The sequence below is a fragment of the Ambystoma mexicanum genome, chromosome 9 (genome assembly GCF_040938575.1).
Source record: "Ambystoma mexicanum isolate Mex_15411 chromosome 9, UKY_AmexF1_1, whole genome shotgun sequence".
NCBI classification, from domain to species: domain Eukaryota; kingdom Metazoa; phylum Chordata; class Amphibia; order Caudata; family Ambystomatidae; genus Ambystoma; species Ambystoma mexicanum.
The window spans coordinates 1,289,987,775-1,290,007,948 of record NC_090931.1 but is presented as its reverse complement, the minus strand read 5'-3'; the positions used below and the strand labels follow the sequence as shown (position 1 = coordinate 1,290,007,948).

General features: G+C 44.9%; 1 protein-coding gene across 3 annotated transcripts in view; it reads left to right on the top strand.

Moving 5' to 3' along the window:
- Positions 1 to 20,174, top strand: part of LOC138489070 (glycerol-3-phosphate dehydrogenase 1-like protein) — a 278,084-nt gene that overhangs the window by 51,286 nt on the left and 206,624 nt on the right. For all 3 annotated transcript variants that reach the window (XM_069616636.1, XM_069616634.1, XM_069616635.1), the window contains exon 2: positions 13,301 to 13,478. In XM_069616636.1, coding sequence (XP_069472737.1) covers positions 13,301 to 13,478 — 178 coding nt within the window. The remainder of the gene's footprint in view (positions 1 to 13,300; positions 13,479 to 20,174) is intronic.

Genomic DNA, 20,174 nt, shown 5'->3' with positions numbered 1-20,174 from the left:
GAGGCCCTGAGGAACATAGTGCTCCTGATGTGGGGTGGAGGTTGTTCCGCAGCATGCAGAAGGGCGAAGGTACCCTCAGAGAGAGTCCAGAAGACGGCTGGTACGTCTGGAGGACTATGTTATAGATGTGTGAACACTGTTCATGATACGTCACGCTATTGGTTCAAATTATAAGGTTCTGATGTGTTTAAATGTTGACTATGCCTGTTCAGCTGTATGGAAAGGATGAGTGTGGTGAGGTCTCTTTGAGACCAATGGCACGTGTTGCACCATGTGGGGTTCCCCTATAAATGGGGCGTCACTCTGGCAGGCTTTTAGTGCATGAGTGGAACAGGGATCCCATGGGGATCATTTAGTGTGTGTGGGTTCCTGCTTTACAGAGGCCTGCAGGAGCGCCACAGGGATCGAACCTCAGACCCTTCCTGTTCAACCTCTTCACCAACGCCATCCCGACAGATCTCCACAAGACCAACCTGGCGGTGTATGCAGACGATGTTGCGGTCATCTCCCAGTCAATCAGCGAAAGGAAGTGCCGAAGAACATGCAAGCTTCATTGAATACCATCTTGACATGGTACAGCTCAGACCTGCTCAGCTCAGACCTGCTCAGACCGCATGGCGACATGGAAGGTGCGGCCTCCCACCTACCGTGCACTCCTTTTATTAGGACAAACACCTGGTGTGCCACGTGTCACCAACACGTGACACTGCACAAGACCTGGGAGGGGTGTGCAGTCATAAAATCGAATAAATAATGTCGAATTACAAAAAATTCGAAAAAATAATGTCGAAGAAAAAAAGTTGAATGTTTTATTTTTTTATTTATATATTTTTTTGGGGTTCCGCATGTAAAAAAAAAAGGTCAAAACAAAAAAATAAATTTAAAAAAATGGGGTTGGGGGAACCCCCCCATTTCGAATAAAAAAACGTAATAAAAAAGAAATTCGACTTTTTTTTTTTCCAACATTATTTTTTCCATTTTTTGACTTTCGACAATATTGTATTCGATTTTATGACTATAAACCCCTGGGAGGGCCTTTAAGTCACAACCCTTAGGGAGCACCTGTCAGATGGGTCACCATCTTTTCACTACTTTTGGCGTGTACCTGCTAAGAACTGTTTCCTGTTGATTAGGCATCATATCCGCGCGTGCGTTTGTTTGTTACAGTATGTGATTTGGTGTGCAATTAAAAATGAAAGCATATTACGTTCGTTTATTATTTATCTCCGTTTCTCTTGTACTGTAAACTGGTATATTTGATATTCCCTGGCGCTCGTCTAGTGCTAGTTTTCTTCTTTGCCATATGGGACTTGCAGTGCTTCATTTTTATCGGGGAAAAAATCAGGAGACATTCTTCAAGTATGTAGCCCGTCCTTTATTTTAAAAAGTATAAAATCATTGCTTGGCGATTCATTTCTTTTGACCCCTTCCGTAGTTTCTGAATGAAAAGCATATTGCTAGTATGGTCGAATATATGCAATCATGACACTGCTGCAGAAACAGCACTTCACTTAGCAACATGCAATCAACATTTTATTGGGCTGCATCCAACAGTCAGGTGGTCTTTTCAAGCCAAAGTTGGGAAAAGTCTTGTCGCAAACAATATTTTTCCCAATAAGATTTTGGAAGTTATGTATTCAAGTGCCAGAGTTGCAGACTGCTCTCAAATCCCATTTTGGCCACTTAACCAAAGTGTGCGATCCTGGGCAAATCACAGCTCACTGATGCTTACCTGCCAAAATAAGGAGTCACTAGAACTGATTCAGTTTACATTGTCTATTATAAAAAAAAGCCCCCCCACCCCCATGGTAATGGCACAAGCACATAAAAATAACAGTGAGCATTCATATACTGGACATCACATCGTTTATTTATCGCTTGGTTTACTCCTAGCAATTTTTTGTGATGTAACTTCCAATGATCTTCCCTAGTATTAATGACTCATTCTAGGATGCCATTTTCTATGATGCCCCTATATATGCAAATTACGAGGCTGCGGCACATCTTTTGCTGCCCAGAGCCCTACAAATCATAGCTGCTGGTGTGAGCCAGTGATAATCTGACTCCATTTATTTAGGAATGCTGAATATTCTAGTTTAACTCTGAAGTGGCCACAATTCAAACCAGCCACCATTGTAAAGGTCCAGTTCTCAATTCTGACGTCAATATGTCAAAATCATCCAATGGATATGTAGAAATTAGAGTGGTTTGGTTCAGGGGCCGGCTAATGATGTAGGTGAATTTAGGAGACTGGGGCCTGATTCACAGAGCATTTTCCAATGGAATTGCGCTATTATAAAACACTTCTGTGAATGAGTGGATCCAAATCACACCAGCATCCAGGCCTCATTACTCAGATTCTGTGGGTTTTCCATAAATCGTTTTATAAGTGGGGTCCAAAAGACAAATACTCCTCTCTTAAAATATGGAGATCCTGCAAACCCTTCCGTGATAACATGCCTAGCGCACCACCTGTTAAAATTCTAAAGAAGGTTCACTTTGGGCTTTCCGCTGGTAAGCAGTCGATGTAGGACAGCAGAACACTTTTTTGTACTGGAAGGAGTGTCAGCTTTTGACTGGCGCATCCAAACGAGGATAAGCTGTGAGCTATGAGTGGGGCAAGCCGCGCTTCTGTGTTCGTGGGATTTCCGTGAAATGATTGGGAAATATGACCTACTGAGAAATGGCTGCATTTTTTTAAAATGAATGCAGGGGGTGACCCCCCTAACTTCCCCTTACCTTAACCAATCCCCTTGCCCCACCCCACATCTATTTTTAATAAAAATTAACAAATATACCTAACGTATTCAACCAAAAAAATGTGGTAATTTCTCATTAGGTATTTTTGTATTCGATCATTTCTACAGATGCCGTGTTCGTGCACCCTACGTGTAGGCCTCAATCAAAATTGTAACATCACCAAGCCCTTTCGGATCAAATTGACCATTATATTAGTGTTTACAATGCAGTGATTTTCAGATGAACTAAAAGGACATTTTTGGTGTCAGACATGCAAGCCTCCACATACATGCATGACTTACTTATATCTGCACACATCTTAAAGGAAGCTCTACCCCATGGTTTCAGTGTGAAATTGACATGCCTTATTGGACCAGCTCTCATCAGGCAAATGTCAAGTGGTACTGCGTTTAGGGAAAATCATGTACCAAAGAATTTTGCAGTAATAATGTACGCAAAATTGTTATAAAATAAATTTGCCAAAAAGAGCTCTTGAAAACAGAAGTCACATGCTATAGATTTGTCTCAAAGTAAAAAAAGAGCCCATTGACAAATACAAAAAGAGTGTAGACAGCCAAAATAGTTATGTTTAATCATTAATATTCTCTAAAGAATGTCACATGACCTAAGGTTATGATGATCCAGTACCCAACCTTTGAGTTGTAGATTCACACTCAGATCTAGCTTTCATGTGTCAGATGTTGAATTCTCCTCACACGAGAATTCTCCTATTTAGACCCTTTGGTCGCTAGCTACTGCACCCTGTGACCTATCTGAGACCCTTTTGGTCGCTTGCCATTGTACCCTGTGACCTATTTAGACACTATAGACGCTAGCTACTGCACCCTATGACCTATCTGAGACCCTTCTGGTCGCTTGCCATTGTACCCTGTGACCCATTTAGACACTTTGGTCATTTGCCATTGTACCCTGTGACCTATTCAGACACTTTGGCCGTTTGCCATTGTACCCTGTGACCTATTCAGAACCCTTTGGTCGCTTGCCCTGCTCGTTGCTAACTACTCTAAGTCATGCATTTTAGTTCATATTGCGAATTTTGAATCTAGGTGAACCTATCTGCACTCTGCACACTTAGCACTTAGATTATACGACTACTAAACACCAGACTACCACAGGATAACCTGCCAACAAACACCGTTATGACATCTCTCATGCCCGACACATCTATTGGCTACTTAGCCATACTCTCTACACTTTCTGCCTTAGCCTTTATGGCAGCCCCTCACCACAATCTGCCTACAGGAAGGGAACTAACCAGAAAGATGTACACACAGTCACCACCTAAACAGCCTGCTCCCTTGACCCTGACTCTACTGAATCAGGCTTGTCCCACCGGACTACCCAAACAGCTTGCTCCCTTGTCCCAGACCCAACTGAATCAGGCTTGTCCTTCCGGACTAAGGAACCCTAGACTAGGCACTAGACTACCCAAACAGCCTGCGACCTTTGCTCAGACCCAACAGATTCAGGCCTGTCCTACCGGACTAAGGAACCGTAGACTAGGCACTAGACTTCCCAAACCACCAAGTGTACACCCACCTCTTAGCCACACTAAGAAACACACCAGGCGCAACATGCACAAAAGGAAACCTAGCTGCAATCAAACCCCTTGCACCAAATCCTCTGAAACTTTGCCCAACAAGGTTCACACTAGCAATAACACCGAAATAACACAAAACCTCAAGGGAGGTCTCATCAACGCTAGATCTCTAATAGCACACGCCTCGGAAATTGCTGACATCATCACCTGTAACCAACTCGACTTCCTAGCAGTTACCGAAACATGGCTACACAAAGCCGCTGGCCCTGCCCTTATGATAGCCATACCCCCAAACTTTACCATCTTCAGAAAAGACAGGGAAACTTCCAAAGGAGGAAGCATAGCTCTTATCTGCAGAGCCAACCTCATCATCAAAGAAATAGACAGCTTCACTATGCCGTCAGCTGAACTACTCTCCCTAAAACTAGAAATCTCTGCCTCATGTACTATCACAATACACCTTATCTACAGACCCCCTGGTCCACTAGGCACCTTTGAAGAAGACTTAACCACCCTATTAAACACTAATGCCAAACCGGGTACACAAATCATCCTATTAGGCGATTTTAACTTAGGCTACAAGGACCTAAAAGACTCCAGTGCCTGGAGGCCTGCTTCCCCAATAGCTAACACTATTGGGGAAGCAGGCCTCACTATTCGGAATAACGGCCCTACGCACTCTAAAGGCCGCACATTGGATTGGGTCGCAGATATCAATTGCGTTTCCCTCAAAACAGCAATTGAACCTTGCATATGGACAGATCCTTATCTGATTTCAGTGACCATTTCGGACCTTCCCCAACCTAAATCTCCACCTGCCCTCACCGGCTGCAAAAAAAATATAACACTTGCGAATCTTCTCCCCCTGATCCAACCTATCACTAATCACTCTAGCCAGATCTCTAACCCTAACGATCTAGTCGACCTGTACAATAAAACCATCAACTCAGCGATTGACGCCATTGCGCCGCTGAAACTCACTAAATCTAAACCTATTGCCCATCAGAACACCTGGTTCACTCCCACGCTAAAAGCCCTACGCAGAGAGAAACGACATGCAGAAGCCTGTTGGAGAAAAAACCCTTCTCCCCACAAACAAACCTTCTCACTGCCCTTTCTAACAGCTACAAAAAACAAATCATTCAGGCAAAAAAAGAGAGAGACCTTTAATGACAGAATCAATAAAGCAAACTCGAATACCAGGGAAATCTTCTCCATTCTGAGAGAATTAGAATCCCCAATTGCACCCATAGAGTCTTGTACCAAAGACACATCCTGGTGCACTAACATTCAAAAAGCCCTATGCAACAAAATCACAATGTTACAAGACAAAATATTAGCCAAAAAATCCGCCCTCCACAACATTGCCCTCTCTACGCAAGAAACCATCCTCCAGGAACTTGCCGCCAACCAAACTAAACCCCCTAACCAATTTAGCTTTAGAGCCATCTCTACTGCGGAAACTAAGAACATCATCTTGTCCTTGAAACCGTCCCGATGCCTTGGTGACACCTGTCCAGCCCCAATTATTAAAGAGGCTGCACACGAACTAGCCCCCTTCGTCACATCATTTATTAACTCCTCATTTAAATCATGCTCTGTGCCAACTAACCTTAAAAATGCCTGGATATTACCTCTCCTAAAAAAAGTTAACCTGGACCCCAATGTCCCAACGAACTATAGGCCCATAACAACTGTCCCGTTCCTCCTTAAAATCTTAGATAAAGCTGCATAGCTTCAGATCCAAGCTTATCTGGAGATCAACAATCTAATAGGGACAAGAAAATCAGGATTTAGGCCAAGACATGGAACCAAAACGTCTCTCCTTGATCTTGAAAACCAACTAGACGAGCGCAAAGACAGAGGACACATCTCTATTCTCCTACTCCTAGACCTATCAGCTGCCTTCGACCTGGTAGATCACAAGGTACTTTGCAATCACCTCAAATCGGCAGCCAACTTCTCTACAAAAGCCACGGCATGGATAAATTAATTCCTGGACCAGAGAACCATAAGAGTCTTCTCACCTTCATCAGCAGCAGATCCAGTCCCCATCACCTGTGGAGTCCCTCAAGGGTCATGTGTTTCCCCAACGTTTTACAATATTTTTACAAAGCCTCTCTTTGAAATATTGGACAAACTAGGGGTCTCATATACCAACTATGCCGATGATACCCAGATTCTTATCCCAATCCAGGGTGACTATGGAAAGGATACCAGACCCATAAATAAAATTTACCAAATCATCCAAACTTGGATGGCCACACATGGCCTATGTCTTAACGACGACAAGACTGAGCTCTTAATCATCGGGTCTACCAACAAACTGAATAAATTACCCCAGCTGTACAATTCCATCATGATCGATGGCATCAAAATCAAGGTAGCCAAGGAAGTTAAAACCTTTGGATTCTACTTAGACTCAGCTCTCACCCTCGACAAGCAAGTAAATGCTACAGCCTCAGCAACCAGTTACACCTGCAAACTTATCCCCGCCTGCAAACCATACCTATCCACAGTTAGCTGCACCACCATAGCGCGAGCCCTCATCCTCTCCAAATTAGACTACTGTAATGCACTGTACCTAGGCACCAGGAAACATAACATCAACAAACTCCAAACCTTGCAGAACAATGCCATTAGAACAGCCCTTGGAATTCCCAAAGGGCAAGACATATCAGCCCATAGAAGAGCCGTCAACTGGCTGGCCATCAATGACCACATCAAATTTAAAAGTCTGAACATTACACACAATTGTCTGAACAACAAAGCTCCTGCATACCTCACAGAAAAATTCATGAAGCACACTTCTGAACATCCCATCAGAAAGGCCCTCTCAAACAGCATCAAAGTCCCCAACTTTAAACTGAAAAGAACTGGTGGCTCCAGCTTCCCGGTTCTAGCAGCTCATCTCTGGAACTCCATCCCAGATGCAAGCACTTAGAGCCACCCCTTCCTTCCATGTGTTCAAAGCTATCTTTCATGTAAGTCATGCAACATTGTAACGTAAGAAATGTTTTGATATATGTTACATATCTCACATGCAAGTCTTCCGACATTGTAACATAAGAAATGCTTGATATATGATCCTGTAACATAAGAAATGTAACTTATTTATGTACCTGTAACCCAAGATTTATTTTCTGTAAGCGCCCAGTTGCTTAACGGCTAGGTGCGCTCTATAAATAAATAAACAATACAATACGTGTGGATCCATTACTTCCAAAAACTACTTGGAATCTGATTCTAAATTGATACTCAAAGGATGTCAGAATTCAAGGAATTAAAACAAATGTATTCCTTTCAAGAAACGTCTTAGGAATTGTGGGCTGCAAAGCCAAGGCTTCAATCTGTTCATCACCGTAAAAGAGAGAACACCCACCGCTCTCCTCTGCGCCCGTCCGCCGAGCCCCCATGTTTTCTTGATGCTGTATAGAACCACAACATCTAAAAGGACCAATAGGAAAGGGGCGCAGAGATTTCCTACAGGATGTAGCAGCCAAAGGCTAGAAGGGAGGTGACAGGGTGCCTTGGTGTTGTCTTTCAGCAAAGAATGGACCTTGACCATTATGACGCTGACTTCTTTGCAGGCGCGAAGCATCACAAATAATAACTCATATCCGTGTGAGTGCATAAAATGAGAGGGTGCTTGTGCAGCCAGTTCTGACTGCATTACTGAACATTTGTTTTCACCTCAGTGAGGAGATCTATTAAACTTAAATTCCCTCAAGCTCTGCTGCTTGTCTAAACTTGGATCCACACATACTTTGGTGCTGGTGGCCTGGGGACACCGATTTGCCTTCCTTCCCCTGGATAAATTCAGTCATCATGCAGAGTGATGGTGGGGATGGTGATGAGGCTGTCTCGTCGTCACCCTCTCTAGCACAGGTTAGCAGGAGTGTGGCTGTCCCTGTCAGCCAGTCTCTGTCTCAGGCCCACTGGTATCTCGCGACGTTTCATGAGTGTGACGTGACTGATACTCTGGTAACCCCCTTTGGAACTCTGCGCTGAAAGGCTGGATATGTTATTTTGTATCTACCGCGGCAGCGAGCAGCGGATTGTTCTGCCAAGATGTCTATGCAGCTCTTCTTCGTTGGGGGTGCAGCGGGGGGAGGGTGGGTTAGTGAGGGGGTGGGGCACTGCTCAAGATCTACAAAATTCTGCAAGCAGGTGATCGCACTCAAAGATGCGCATTACAAGAGTTTGCAACTCTAAATGAATACTTGAACTTGGCAGGTCTCATGAGCTTGCCAAGGCACGGTCCATGCTCATGGAGGATGCATTTGAAGTAATGGCGGGACACCAAAAAGTACGTGGAAACGTAGCTTTATTGTAGGGAAGCGGATCCCATGGCTGCCCAGCCACCGGGCCAATCAAACTGCCAATAATGTGGAACCCTGGCCAAGAACAAACACAACGGAGTCCCATTACAGCACTTCTCGCCCCCCTACTAATGCAACAGCAAAACAAAAGGAAAGTCTGCACAACGTTGAAAAGGGATGGGAAACGGGGCGAGGGAAGAAAATGTTAATCGGAAAGGTAAATGGGTGAGGTAACTCACTTCCGCACACCCCACCAGACATCATCTCTTGATTTGAACGGAGGCAACCTAATTCTCGGAATGTGCTGCCTCTGTGGTCCACGTTCTTTGCCACAGCACTAGCAGCTTCTTCTTCATACGCAAGTCCTTCCTTACATACACGCTGACGTACTTCATCAACTGAAGTCTCACTGGAACTCAAACTAGGCTCCCAGGTGAAATCAGACGTGTCACCCAACGTCTGGCCTCACCTGCAGTGCACTCTCAACTACCACTCTTCTCTTGCTTCATCGCGAACCATCATCCATGACCACATATCCAGGACCCACCCTCACAACTGTCCGTGGGGACATAAACAAACTTCCACCTTTGGGCACGAATCTCGGGTTCTTAACCTGTACACAATCACCAACCTTCACTCCACTGGGTTTCCTATTGGCAAATTGCAACCTCACTTTCTCATGGTGAGCATGCACTCTCTCCAAAACCTGCAACATATTAACTTCAGTGAGAATACCACCCCCAAGGGCAGCCATCATCAATTTTGATCCAGCGTCCTACCTCTCATCATAGGTTCAAATGGTGAGCAACCAGAAACAGATGAGGGCATACACCTATAAGCCGCCAATACTTCAGACACCCTGCCACTCCAAACCAATACATTAGCAACTGCCAGTTGAATCGCCCCTTCACAAACCTGTTCATCCTTTGCACTAACCCGTTCGCAGAAGGATTGTACAAAGACGTCCTCTGATCCCTGATGCCCAGGTTCTTTAAAAATCTTTGCATGCAGAGAGACACAAACTGGACCCTGGACCCTGTTGTTGGTGACAATGCTTTCCGGCACACCTTCCCTATCGAACACCCTGCTAAGGAATACTATAATTTTCTCGGTTGTTACCGTTTCCAACGCGGAAGCTCTGTGTAATCCACCATCACAACAACAAATCTCAACTCTCCCCAAGGCCATTCATGGGACCCATGATCTCCAAAGCCAATTTTGACCACACCTCATCCGGAACCTCCACTCTTGCTTCATCGCGAACCATCATCCATGACCACATATCCAGGACCCACCCTCACAACTGTCCGTGGGGACATAAACAAACTTCCACCTTTGGGCACGAATCTCGGGTTCTTAACCTGTACACAATCAGCAACCTTCATTCCACTGGGTTTCCTATTGGCAAATTGCAACCTCACTTTCTCATGGTGAGCATGCACTCTCTCCAAAACCTGCAACATATTAACTTCAGTGAGAATACCACCCCCAAGGGCAGCCATCATCAATTTTGATCCAGCGTCCTACCTCTCATCATAGGTTCAAATGGTGAGCAACCAGAAACAGATGAGGGCATACACCTATAAGCCGCCAATACTTCAGACACCCTGCCACTCCAAACCAATACATTAGCAACTGCCAGTTGAATCGCCCCTTCACAAACCTGTTCATCCTTTGCACTAACCCGTTCGCAGAAGGATTGTACAAAGACGTCCTCTGATCCCTGATGCCCAGGTTCTTTAAAAATCTTTGCATGCAGAGAGACACAAACTGGACCCTGTTGTTGGTGACAATGCTTTCCGGCACACCTTCCCTATCGAACACCCTGCTAAGGAATACTATAATTTTCTCGGTTGTTACCGTTTCCAACGCGGAAGCTCTGTGTAATCCACCATCACAACAACAAATCTCAACTCTCCCCAAGGCCATTCATGGGACCCATGATCTCCAAAGCCAATTTTGACCACACCTCATCCGGAACCTCCACTGGATAAACAGGCTGCGGACGCAGATTCCTGCTTTTGTCACTTGCAGCACACGCCACACACTCCTTCATGATCATCTCCACGTCCTTGTCCATTCCCGGCCAACAGTACGACTCTCACAATCGCCTTTTGGTCAATGACCTACCCAAATGTCCTTCCTGCACCCACTCAACAAGCCTGGGCCTCAAACTGAGAGGAGGAACCAGCCTGTCCCCTCTAGTGATGACCCACGGGCCTTCTGTCAACTCGCCCAAAATATACATATAGGCTTGCCTTCTGCTTTATGATAAGTCATTTATGATAAGTCATTTATAACGCGCCTGTACACAAGTGCTTCTAGGCACAACAAGACAAGGAAGGGAAGACCGAAGGAGGACAAAACAACGATCTTACTAGGCGTTGTGTCATTCAGATAGCGCAAGTGTGGGGAGGAGTGAGGGGGAGAAGTGCCAGGGTGGGGAGGGGATATTGCAAAGGAACTCATAAATGCTGCCATGGCGGTGGCTCATTAGCGCAGATAGTCAGGGTCTGTAGGGTTGCATATACAGTCCCTAAGTTGTTGGGAGGCCCGGAGGCAGTGGAAGGGCAACTGGTTGTGCAGGAGCCTGGCCCCGTAAGTTCAGTGGGTGGCCAGGTAACTAGTATGCTCAGCAGACAGGGACATCTGCAAGGGAGCGGGAGTGAGAAAGTGGAAGCGAAAAGGAAAGTCTTGAGTTGCTTCCGTAACCTTAGACAATTGGAATACTACAACAGAGCATGCTCATCAACCTAGTGTAAGTTGTAAGAATCACTCAGGTAAATGACTTTTTTCCTTAATTCTGAGATTTGAAGAATCTGTCAACACCACACAATCAGTAGATCTAAATGATGGCATTATTCCTCCTTTCTTTCTCTTCAGTTGTACACCATTTTACACACATGTGCAGGTAAATCACATACTTGCATATGATTTTGATAAGATAAGCCATTGATACATGGATATGAAATTTATCATATTCTTTTGCTTTTGTTTTTGTCTCCTCATGTTTATGGTTGTTTTTATGTGTGTTGTGTTTGATGGATTCATTGAATGCGTTGATCTTGTTACATTGGTACAGTGTTTAGCCCGGTGGATGGACCTGGTTCAGAAATGCATCGGCTATATGATACCTGCAAATTTTCACTGCTTTTTATGATGAAATAAAATAACGGAGTTATTAGATTTTGATCTTAATGATATGACTTAAGGATACTATCAATCTCATTGAATCGATTCACATCCAATGAATATGCATTTTGATTCAACTTTGTATAAGGGTGGAGTGAGAGCATATGGTCGGTCCAGGGGCAACCCTGAATCTTGTCTTTAGCATGCAGCAATCTACCAGCATTCTGGCAGCAGTCCCAACTTGCATCTCGACCCTTCAGCCCCAGTGCTTTTATGCAGCATCAGTATAGTTTGTTATTGGGAAATCAAGCCCCATTTCACTGCAGGAGAAGAAATTCCTAAGGCACTGGATGCACCTGAAGAGGGTCCTATTCCTGATCCATGTTCTGCATGATGTACCACCATACATGTGTGGTGCCTCCTCCATTCTTTTCACAGCTTCCAGGTCCTACACTGGTGCCATGGACTCAACTGTCAATGACTTTCGAAAAACTACATAGATGCAATGGATGGTGAAGATTTCACCCCCAAAACGCATGACTTTGCCATGCCCTTGGCACTGAAGGTGAAAGACTCTTTATGGTCACTATGGCAAAATGACTACTGCTCTGCAGGAGTACAGCAGTGAGTTGAGGTTTCTAAACTCCTACTTAGCCCCACACTACTATTAAAACAGTGGTGATCCCAATCATAAAGATGAAACAGACACAACGTAGCATAGAGAGAGGGCAGGCTATACCATACTCCAAGATGGTGCCAGCATGGAAGCATCCAAAAACAATAGTGCAGTAAGTACCAAAATAAAAGAAGTGTGCATCAAGTTTCTATAAAAAATAAGCCTTTGCACGAAAAGGATACACAATTAAAAACACCAGTTTCCCACTCCTGTAAAGAAATACACAGATAAGTCAGAATTTTGGTGGGAATGGCACTCTGGGTAGTGAAGACGGGGGTATTTATGCAAGCTAAAAGTCTTTGTAGCAAGTTTAAGTTCAAGAATATGTCCCTTAAAGGTAAAGAGTGGGATCTTAAACGTGATCAGAACCCACAGAACAAGGCCAGTGGGGCAGAACTACTGTAGATGCCTTAATGTCTTCTTTCAGGGGCGTGACAGCGTGCAGCCAGGCTTTTGGGCCCTTTCCAGTGGGTTGAGTCAGGGTTGAGATTCTGAAGCTTCTATGACAAGTTTCAGCAATGTGGTACAATTCAACAAAAGGCAATGAGCAACATGGAGTGGCAACCAAAAGCGGCCCTGGAAATGTTTTTTAAAGCGGCTCCATTTTACACTGTGCAAGCAAGACCAACTCTTATAAGAAGAGTTTTAGGGGTTCTCACAACAGCAAATGTTTATAAGAAATTCTTCACTTCAAAGAAATGTAGGGGAGGAGGAGAGATGGATGGAACTGGGTGTACCCATTGAAAAACATGTTGTGACTCAGGCCTATTGACTTAAAAGTCCTTTTATTAGCACACTCCAATAAATACATACATTTTTACAATTAGCCATTTATTTACAAGTTTGTCTTTCTTCCAATTACTTTAAAAGGGGATCCGCAATTTCCAAGATCATCGGTAGCAATGTCCGGAAATCCAACCGGTTCAATCCCATCGTCAATTTATGGGTGTTTGAAGAGCTGATCAATGGAAGGAAACTGACTGATATTATCAATGAAGACCATGAAAACGTTAAGTACCTCCCGGGACACAAGCTACCTAAGAATGTGGTAAGTCAGACTAAGGAATTGTGTAATATTTTGTGAAACAAATAAGTCTACCTGACTTCGACAATTGTGTAATTGTTTTCCCTTCTAATGTGCATGTGAGACATACAGGAATTCTTTTGGTGACTTTTTAGAGTGCCCACTTTGGTAAGCAAGAATTAGGACTCAGACTCTGGGCCATAATGTTCATGAATCCTACTTTTCTAACAGTCAATCTAACCTTCTGGCCAGCTACAAAGAAAGTTACAAACTGAAATAATGAAAACCTACTGTAAGAGGTGTTTCCTATTCAAAAACGCAAACGTCAAGGAAAGGATCTACTGTTAGGATGAATCAAAACCTGAAATCCCTAGCCCAAACCTTATATTAGCCTACTACTTACATAGAAAAGCTAACACACATAGCCATGAAGGGTTTAACAACTAAAAAGATGGTTAACTGCTTCTAATCCAGGTTTTCTTCCACTCTTGTTCCCCTGGATAGGAAGTCTTACTTGGTTATTTCAGTCTCTCTGGGGGCAGGAGGGGAAGCAGCTGTACATGCAATTTGAAGCAGGAGGATAGAACTGGAAGGGCAGGAAAGATGGAAAGGGGGACACAGAGAACCAATATGAGGTTCTTTGCACCCACATAGCTAAGGGTTGGGCAAACGTTTTTTTTAAATTATTGTGCATTTTCTGTCCACATTTTGACTTTATACACAGTTTGAAAAATAATGATAAGAGCATAAATATGCAGTACAATGAAAACAATGAATTATTAACACACACTGAGATAATAATGAAATTAAATAAAAGGAACATTTAACATAGAAAATGTACTAAGTCCAGATGTAATAAAGGTTAATCTGATGTTTTCTGATGAATCATGATATCAGCAGCATTAAGATTACGCATCGAGCAGTCAATATCAGTAGGCGAACAGAATCTGAGCATTAAAACAGGTGTTTTGTTTTACTGATTGCTGTAATTGATTGTATCTAATCAATGAAATTAAGTTCCTTTAGTATTTGTACGATCTCGATTGTTAGAGCCCTTTCATGGCCAGATATTAAACGTTCCCAGAATGATTCATTATACATCCAGTTTTTGTGATCTACAAATCTTCTTAAGCGTGCTTAACAGAAATCTCTTGTACCTTTACATATCATGATGATGTGATGTAGTGATTGCTTAATGACACCACCACACAGATTACATTCATATCTACCATGAGGATGCAAACGTATAGCTGTGATTTCTGCTACTTTTACAAGATTGAGTTGAATTCTTAGAATGTTAATTCTTATTTCAGGATCTGGAACCATTTGATAATTGGATAGACATGTTTTGGTTCATCAAATTTAGAATGAGATTTAAAGATTTTATAATGTCTCATCTGAGTTATGCTACTTATCCAGTCTGGACAAGAGAGTGCTTATTTTACACTCGTAGGATTATCTCGTAGATCTATCACAACTTCCTAACAGATATAATACATACTTTTGTAGATCATTTAAAAGTACATTTTGTTCAGTCTTTGGTTCTTTTAACATATCGCCATATAGAGTTACTTCAGAGGCAATTATTATATTCCAGAATAGATTTAAGATTTTCCAGTGAAGTGACATTTTCAAGGATGAGATGCAAAATAAATTGCCATAATTTCCTTTCCATTAGTTCCCAATTGATGAACTGTGAATTTGGAATAGTGTCGTACCCTTATAGAAGCAAAGGGACTACTTTGGCTTTATAAAACTTTAATATTGGACTTATGGAAAACTTGCTATATGTCAAATATTTTTTTTTTCATTTGTGCACCAAATTTAATGATTTCGACATTCAGATCAAATTTGCAGGCCCCTCTTGACTGGGGGGATTGTATTTTTATACCTAGGTATCTAAGATCTTTTACTATCAGGATTTGCACGTTATTTAGAAGCCATTTGTAATTTGTTTTTTGACACTATGGGGGTCATTACGAGGTAGGAGGTAACCAAGCCGCAATTAGCGGCATGGCTACACCGTTACCGGGTATCGGGTCCGGGTTCCTTGAATGAGGAATTACCAGGCCATTCCGACCTCGGAGGGCCCAGTAATTCCTCATTCAAGGAACCCCTCCCCATTCCCATTCGAGCCCCCATAGGGCTCAATGGGAATGGGGAGGGTGCTAACAACGGGCCCGTTAATAACGGGCCCGTTGTTAGGACCCTGGTCTGCTTGCGGGACCTGCTAAGGACGCCTGGTTTCACTAGGTGGCCTTAGCGGGTCCCGCTAGCAGAACTCGTAATGAGGCGGTAAGGGGTTGACGGCTCCGGCACCTGTACCGGCGCCTTTAACCCCTTACCGCCTCACTCGTAATGACCTCCTATGATTCTTAAATATCAAGATTTTTTATTTGTCTGGATTCACTTGTTTATTATTTAGTTCGGCATATGACCTGAAGGCATTCAGTAAACACTGCAAACCTCTCAGAGTAAAATCCAAGAGGATCACTTTGCCTGCGTATGCGATCCACTGTAATGACTGGAGCCCAATCTTTGGGCTTGTTAGAGGATGTGGAGCAAGGGATTCTCTGAGGTCTGCTAGATATTGGGCAAACAAAGGGGGATCCCCACAGGGTCCAGTGATAAGGGACAATGGAAAGGTGCCAGAACGGGTAGCGCAGGGAATAACCATGGGACTTAAAATCATAACCTACAATATTAGGGGATTGAACTCGCCAGTAAAGGGAAGCAGGGTGGACCACTTTTTGAGGCGGGAGAAACCAGACTTTCTTGCGCTCCAAGAAACCCACATATGCAGGGGTCCTGATAGCATTTAGAAACATTCATGACATGGTGGTTCAGGATTGAAAAGAAGACAGGCAAGGACGATATCTCTTTGTTAAGCTTCGCATTAAGGCTGACATATTTACTGTGGCCACCGGGGACGCACCTAATTCAGAACAGAATGGATTTCTCAGGGCCACCCTGGCGGCACTCAAAAAAGATAGCTGAGGGGTGTGTTATCCTAAGTAGAGTAGGATATACAGCCCAGGGTGCACCGTCCCCAGGGCTCAAGGATAAGTTTAAGTGATTGAGGCTAGTGACATCTGGCTCACTTGCAGGGGTGAGGAAGCAGGATTTAGGTTCTGTTAGCATGTTCACAGAGCACAGTCACGCAGAGACTAATCTGGATATCAGCCCACTTGGCGGGGCGAATCCGAGAGGTATCACTGGGCGCAATCGGATAATGCAACCCTGGGTGCAAGGTTGGACATGAACGATAGGTGGAGTGGGCTCTGGCAGTGGATATTAACGGATACAGTCTTGTCAGCGGTGGTAGAGGGGAAGATACAGACCTACTTTAGAGAGAACGCTATGTCGGATACCTCCCCAGGTATACAGTGGGATGCCTTTGAGGCGGTTGTTAGGGGGGAACTGATAGTACTTAAGGCCTCTAGGGCTAGGCAGAGTGGAACATTAGAGGAGGACTTGGAAGCACAGGATATAATGCAGAAAATGGGAATCTACCCAACGAGGGATATGAAGAAAAACCTATAGAGCAATTTGCAGGCAGTTAGACTTACTAATGGCCAGGAAGGCAGAGAGGACCCTTCTTAAAGCTAGACAACAGTATTATGTGAGGGGGAATAGGGCGGGTAAGCTCCTGGCATGACAATTGAGACAGAGGGGTGGAGCCAAACGATCTTAAAAATCAGGGAAGGAGAGGAGGGGATGTGGCAGACACAGATGGAATTCTTGGGTGTTTTAAACACTTTTATAGGGCTCTTTATTCTTCCGACAAGCCTCAAGGGGACCCACAGAAAGGTTACCTGGATGTGATAGCTGTCCGGACATTCTCTCACGAGAAGACAGGGAAGACCTGGAAGAGGATATCACGCAAGCGGAGGTTCGAGTGGCCCTTGGGAAACTCCCCTTGCACAAGGCCCCGGATCCCGATCGCTCCTTAGCCATTTTTTATAACAAATACTGGGTGGTCCTCATTCCTCACTGAACACGACTGTATAACTCATGTGAAAGAACAGGGAACATTACAGAATCGACGGATCAGGCCAAATTGGTGGTATTCCCGAACGTGGGAAAAGACCTGAAGCGTTGTGGGTCATATCGGCCGACAGCGCTGATTAATATTGATGCTAAAATATATACCAAGATTCTGACTACGAGATAGACTCTCAGACCTCAATGGCCCCGATCAGTCAGGATTTATTAAATTATTAAACAACATCAAACATTTGATAACACAAGAAGTGTATGTCACCTGGTAGAGAAGGGCGAGAGATGTGGGATCCCAGCGGTTTTGCTTGCACTAGATGTCGAAAAGGCTTTTAGACCGGGTAGAGTGGTTGTTTCTTTTTCTGATCGGCGAGTGCAAGCAAGCTATCAAACTCCCACCCCTCGCCTGTCCGTCAATGGGCACCTCTCTGGCCCCATCTGCTTAGAGAGGGGGACCTAGCAGGGTTGTCCATGGCCTCTCTTGCTCTATACTATCTTCTTGAAACCCCTTCTGCAATGTCTACGAGAAGCACTGGGAGTGAAAGGCATCCAATTTGGGGGATGTGTTCATAAAACAATGGCATTTGACGGCAACATGCTATTAGCTCTCTCGGATCCGGCATCGTACCTTGGGGCAGTGGCTTCGGAGATAGCATTGTTAGGTGGAGTGTTCGGACAAAAAATAAAGGCACATAAATTGGAGGTACTAAACCTCACATTACCGAGGGAAACAGTGGGGGAGATACGGCGGTGCACCGCATTTCAGTGGGCAGAAGAGAGCATTACACATTTTGGGATTCACATAACGAAATCAATGACAACACTGTAGGATGCAAACACTCCCAAATTATTTAGCACCCTTAAGCCAGACTTGCAACATTGGAGCCCTACACATATATCGTGGATGGGGCGGATGGCCTTCATTAGAAACTCTCCAACATTTTCTTTATTATGTCCAGGCTCTATCTGTTTCCCTACCTTGGAAATTCTTCAAATCACTCAATCCGCTCCTATCCGCTTTTATATGGAATAATAAAATATGCAGACTCTCATGGCCCAGAGGAGCAGGGGGGACTGGCCGTCCCTGACTTCAGACAGTACTACCAGATGGCCCAATGTTTGCTAACGTTGCTTTGTTAACGTTTGCTGTATGTTGCAAAATGGCAATAAAAAAAATGTTTCTTGAGGGACAAATGAAGCCCCCTTAGTGTCTGTGTTCCCATATATATAGCAAAGTGTTTTACTCCAGATACAATAACAAAGTGGAGGGAGGGGAAAATGGGTAACAGAAGGTCTTTAATATTCATTTTTGCTGTTGTGCCTCTGCATAACGCTGTTAAATTGTTATAACATGTTTCTCCAGCATGGGGTCTGGCATGGATTCACTTGCTCATGAATATTCCCCGTCGTCAGGCTGGGAATCCTCGGTAAAGAAAAAATCAGTTTCAGTTTCGTTTCTGAACTGTCTTTCTACTAATAACTAATCACTGGTCTCTGGGTCATACTGCCCCCAGCCAATGACTGCCCTCTACCCAAGCCCCTCCTCTGGCAGCCATCTTCAGATTTTTACCGCACGTTCAAGTGTTGGGATTCCTCGTGCTATAGCTCTCGAGCTTTTGCTGCGTTTTCGAGCTTTTTCAAGGAGATTTTCTCATTTTTTCGGATTAATCGAGCCTCAAGCTCCACCGTTTCTTCTTCCGATCAACAGGGACCCGTTTCGGAATTTCCAACGCCCCTCAAGGGTGAGGTTTTCGTCGAGTGACGCTTCTTGGAGGATTCCAGAAGATCTGAGGCCTACCATGGAGGCGGCCCAGGACAAGGGTAGCTCGACGTCCGGATCCAAGCTGTTCAGGAACTGCCCTGGATGTGGTTTACAGAATGTTTTCAAGGAGGACGAGCATTCGAGATGTCTCTACTGCCTTCATGAGGACAAGACGCACGTGGAGAAGGACTGTGCGCTCTGCAAGAACCTATCGGAACGGACCATGAGGGATCGTCTTTCCCGCCTCGCCAGCTGGCTGGAGAAGGACCCAGCAGGTGAGAAGAAGAAAAGGTCAGAGCGGTCTTCTAAGTCCTGTGAGGGCGCCCCGGTGACGGGGGCCCAACAGAAGGCTAAGCACCGTGAGTCCGCGGGCACCGGGAGCGCCGAACGGTCGGGCTCTTCGGCTGCCAGGCAGGGCGCACCTTCCCCGGCACCATCAACCACGAGCGAACGCTCTGGTTCGGGGAAGAGGAAATCCGAGAACCCAGGTAAGCTTCTGGAGAGGCCCCGGACGATCTCGAAGGATTCAGCCGAGGGGGAGCGAGGCGATGACCCTCCCCCCAAGGTGAAGGCTTCAAGCGCGCCCAAGGTGGTGAAGGCCTTGATTCACCCGGCTAAGGCCTCTATCGAGGGAGTCGCGGCGACCCTGGCGAAGCCTGTGGAGGCTACACCAGTGGTGGCGACCTCGGGCCCAGAATTTCCCTGCCACCGCGGAGGGAATCCTCTTTCCAGCCCATCGACAAGACCCCCGTGAAGACCCCGGTGGAAAAATAAGGGGGGGGCAGTGGCCATTACGGACACGGATTCAGCCTCTGAGGAGGAGCTGGTGGAGGCCATGAAGAGCCTCAACGAGAGGTTCGAGAAGGTACGATCCCACGGGAGAGATCCCGAAGAGGTGGGCGAAGATAGCGACGGTGGCGCTGACGAGGCCCCTGTGGGGGAGCGGCCAGCCCTCCCAT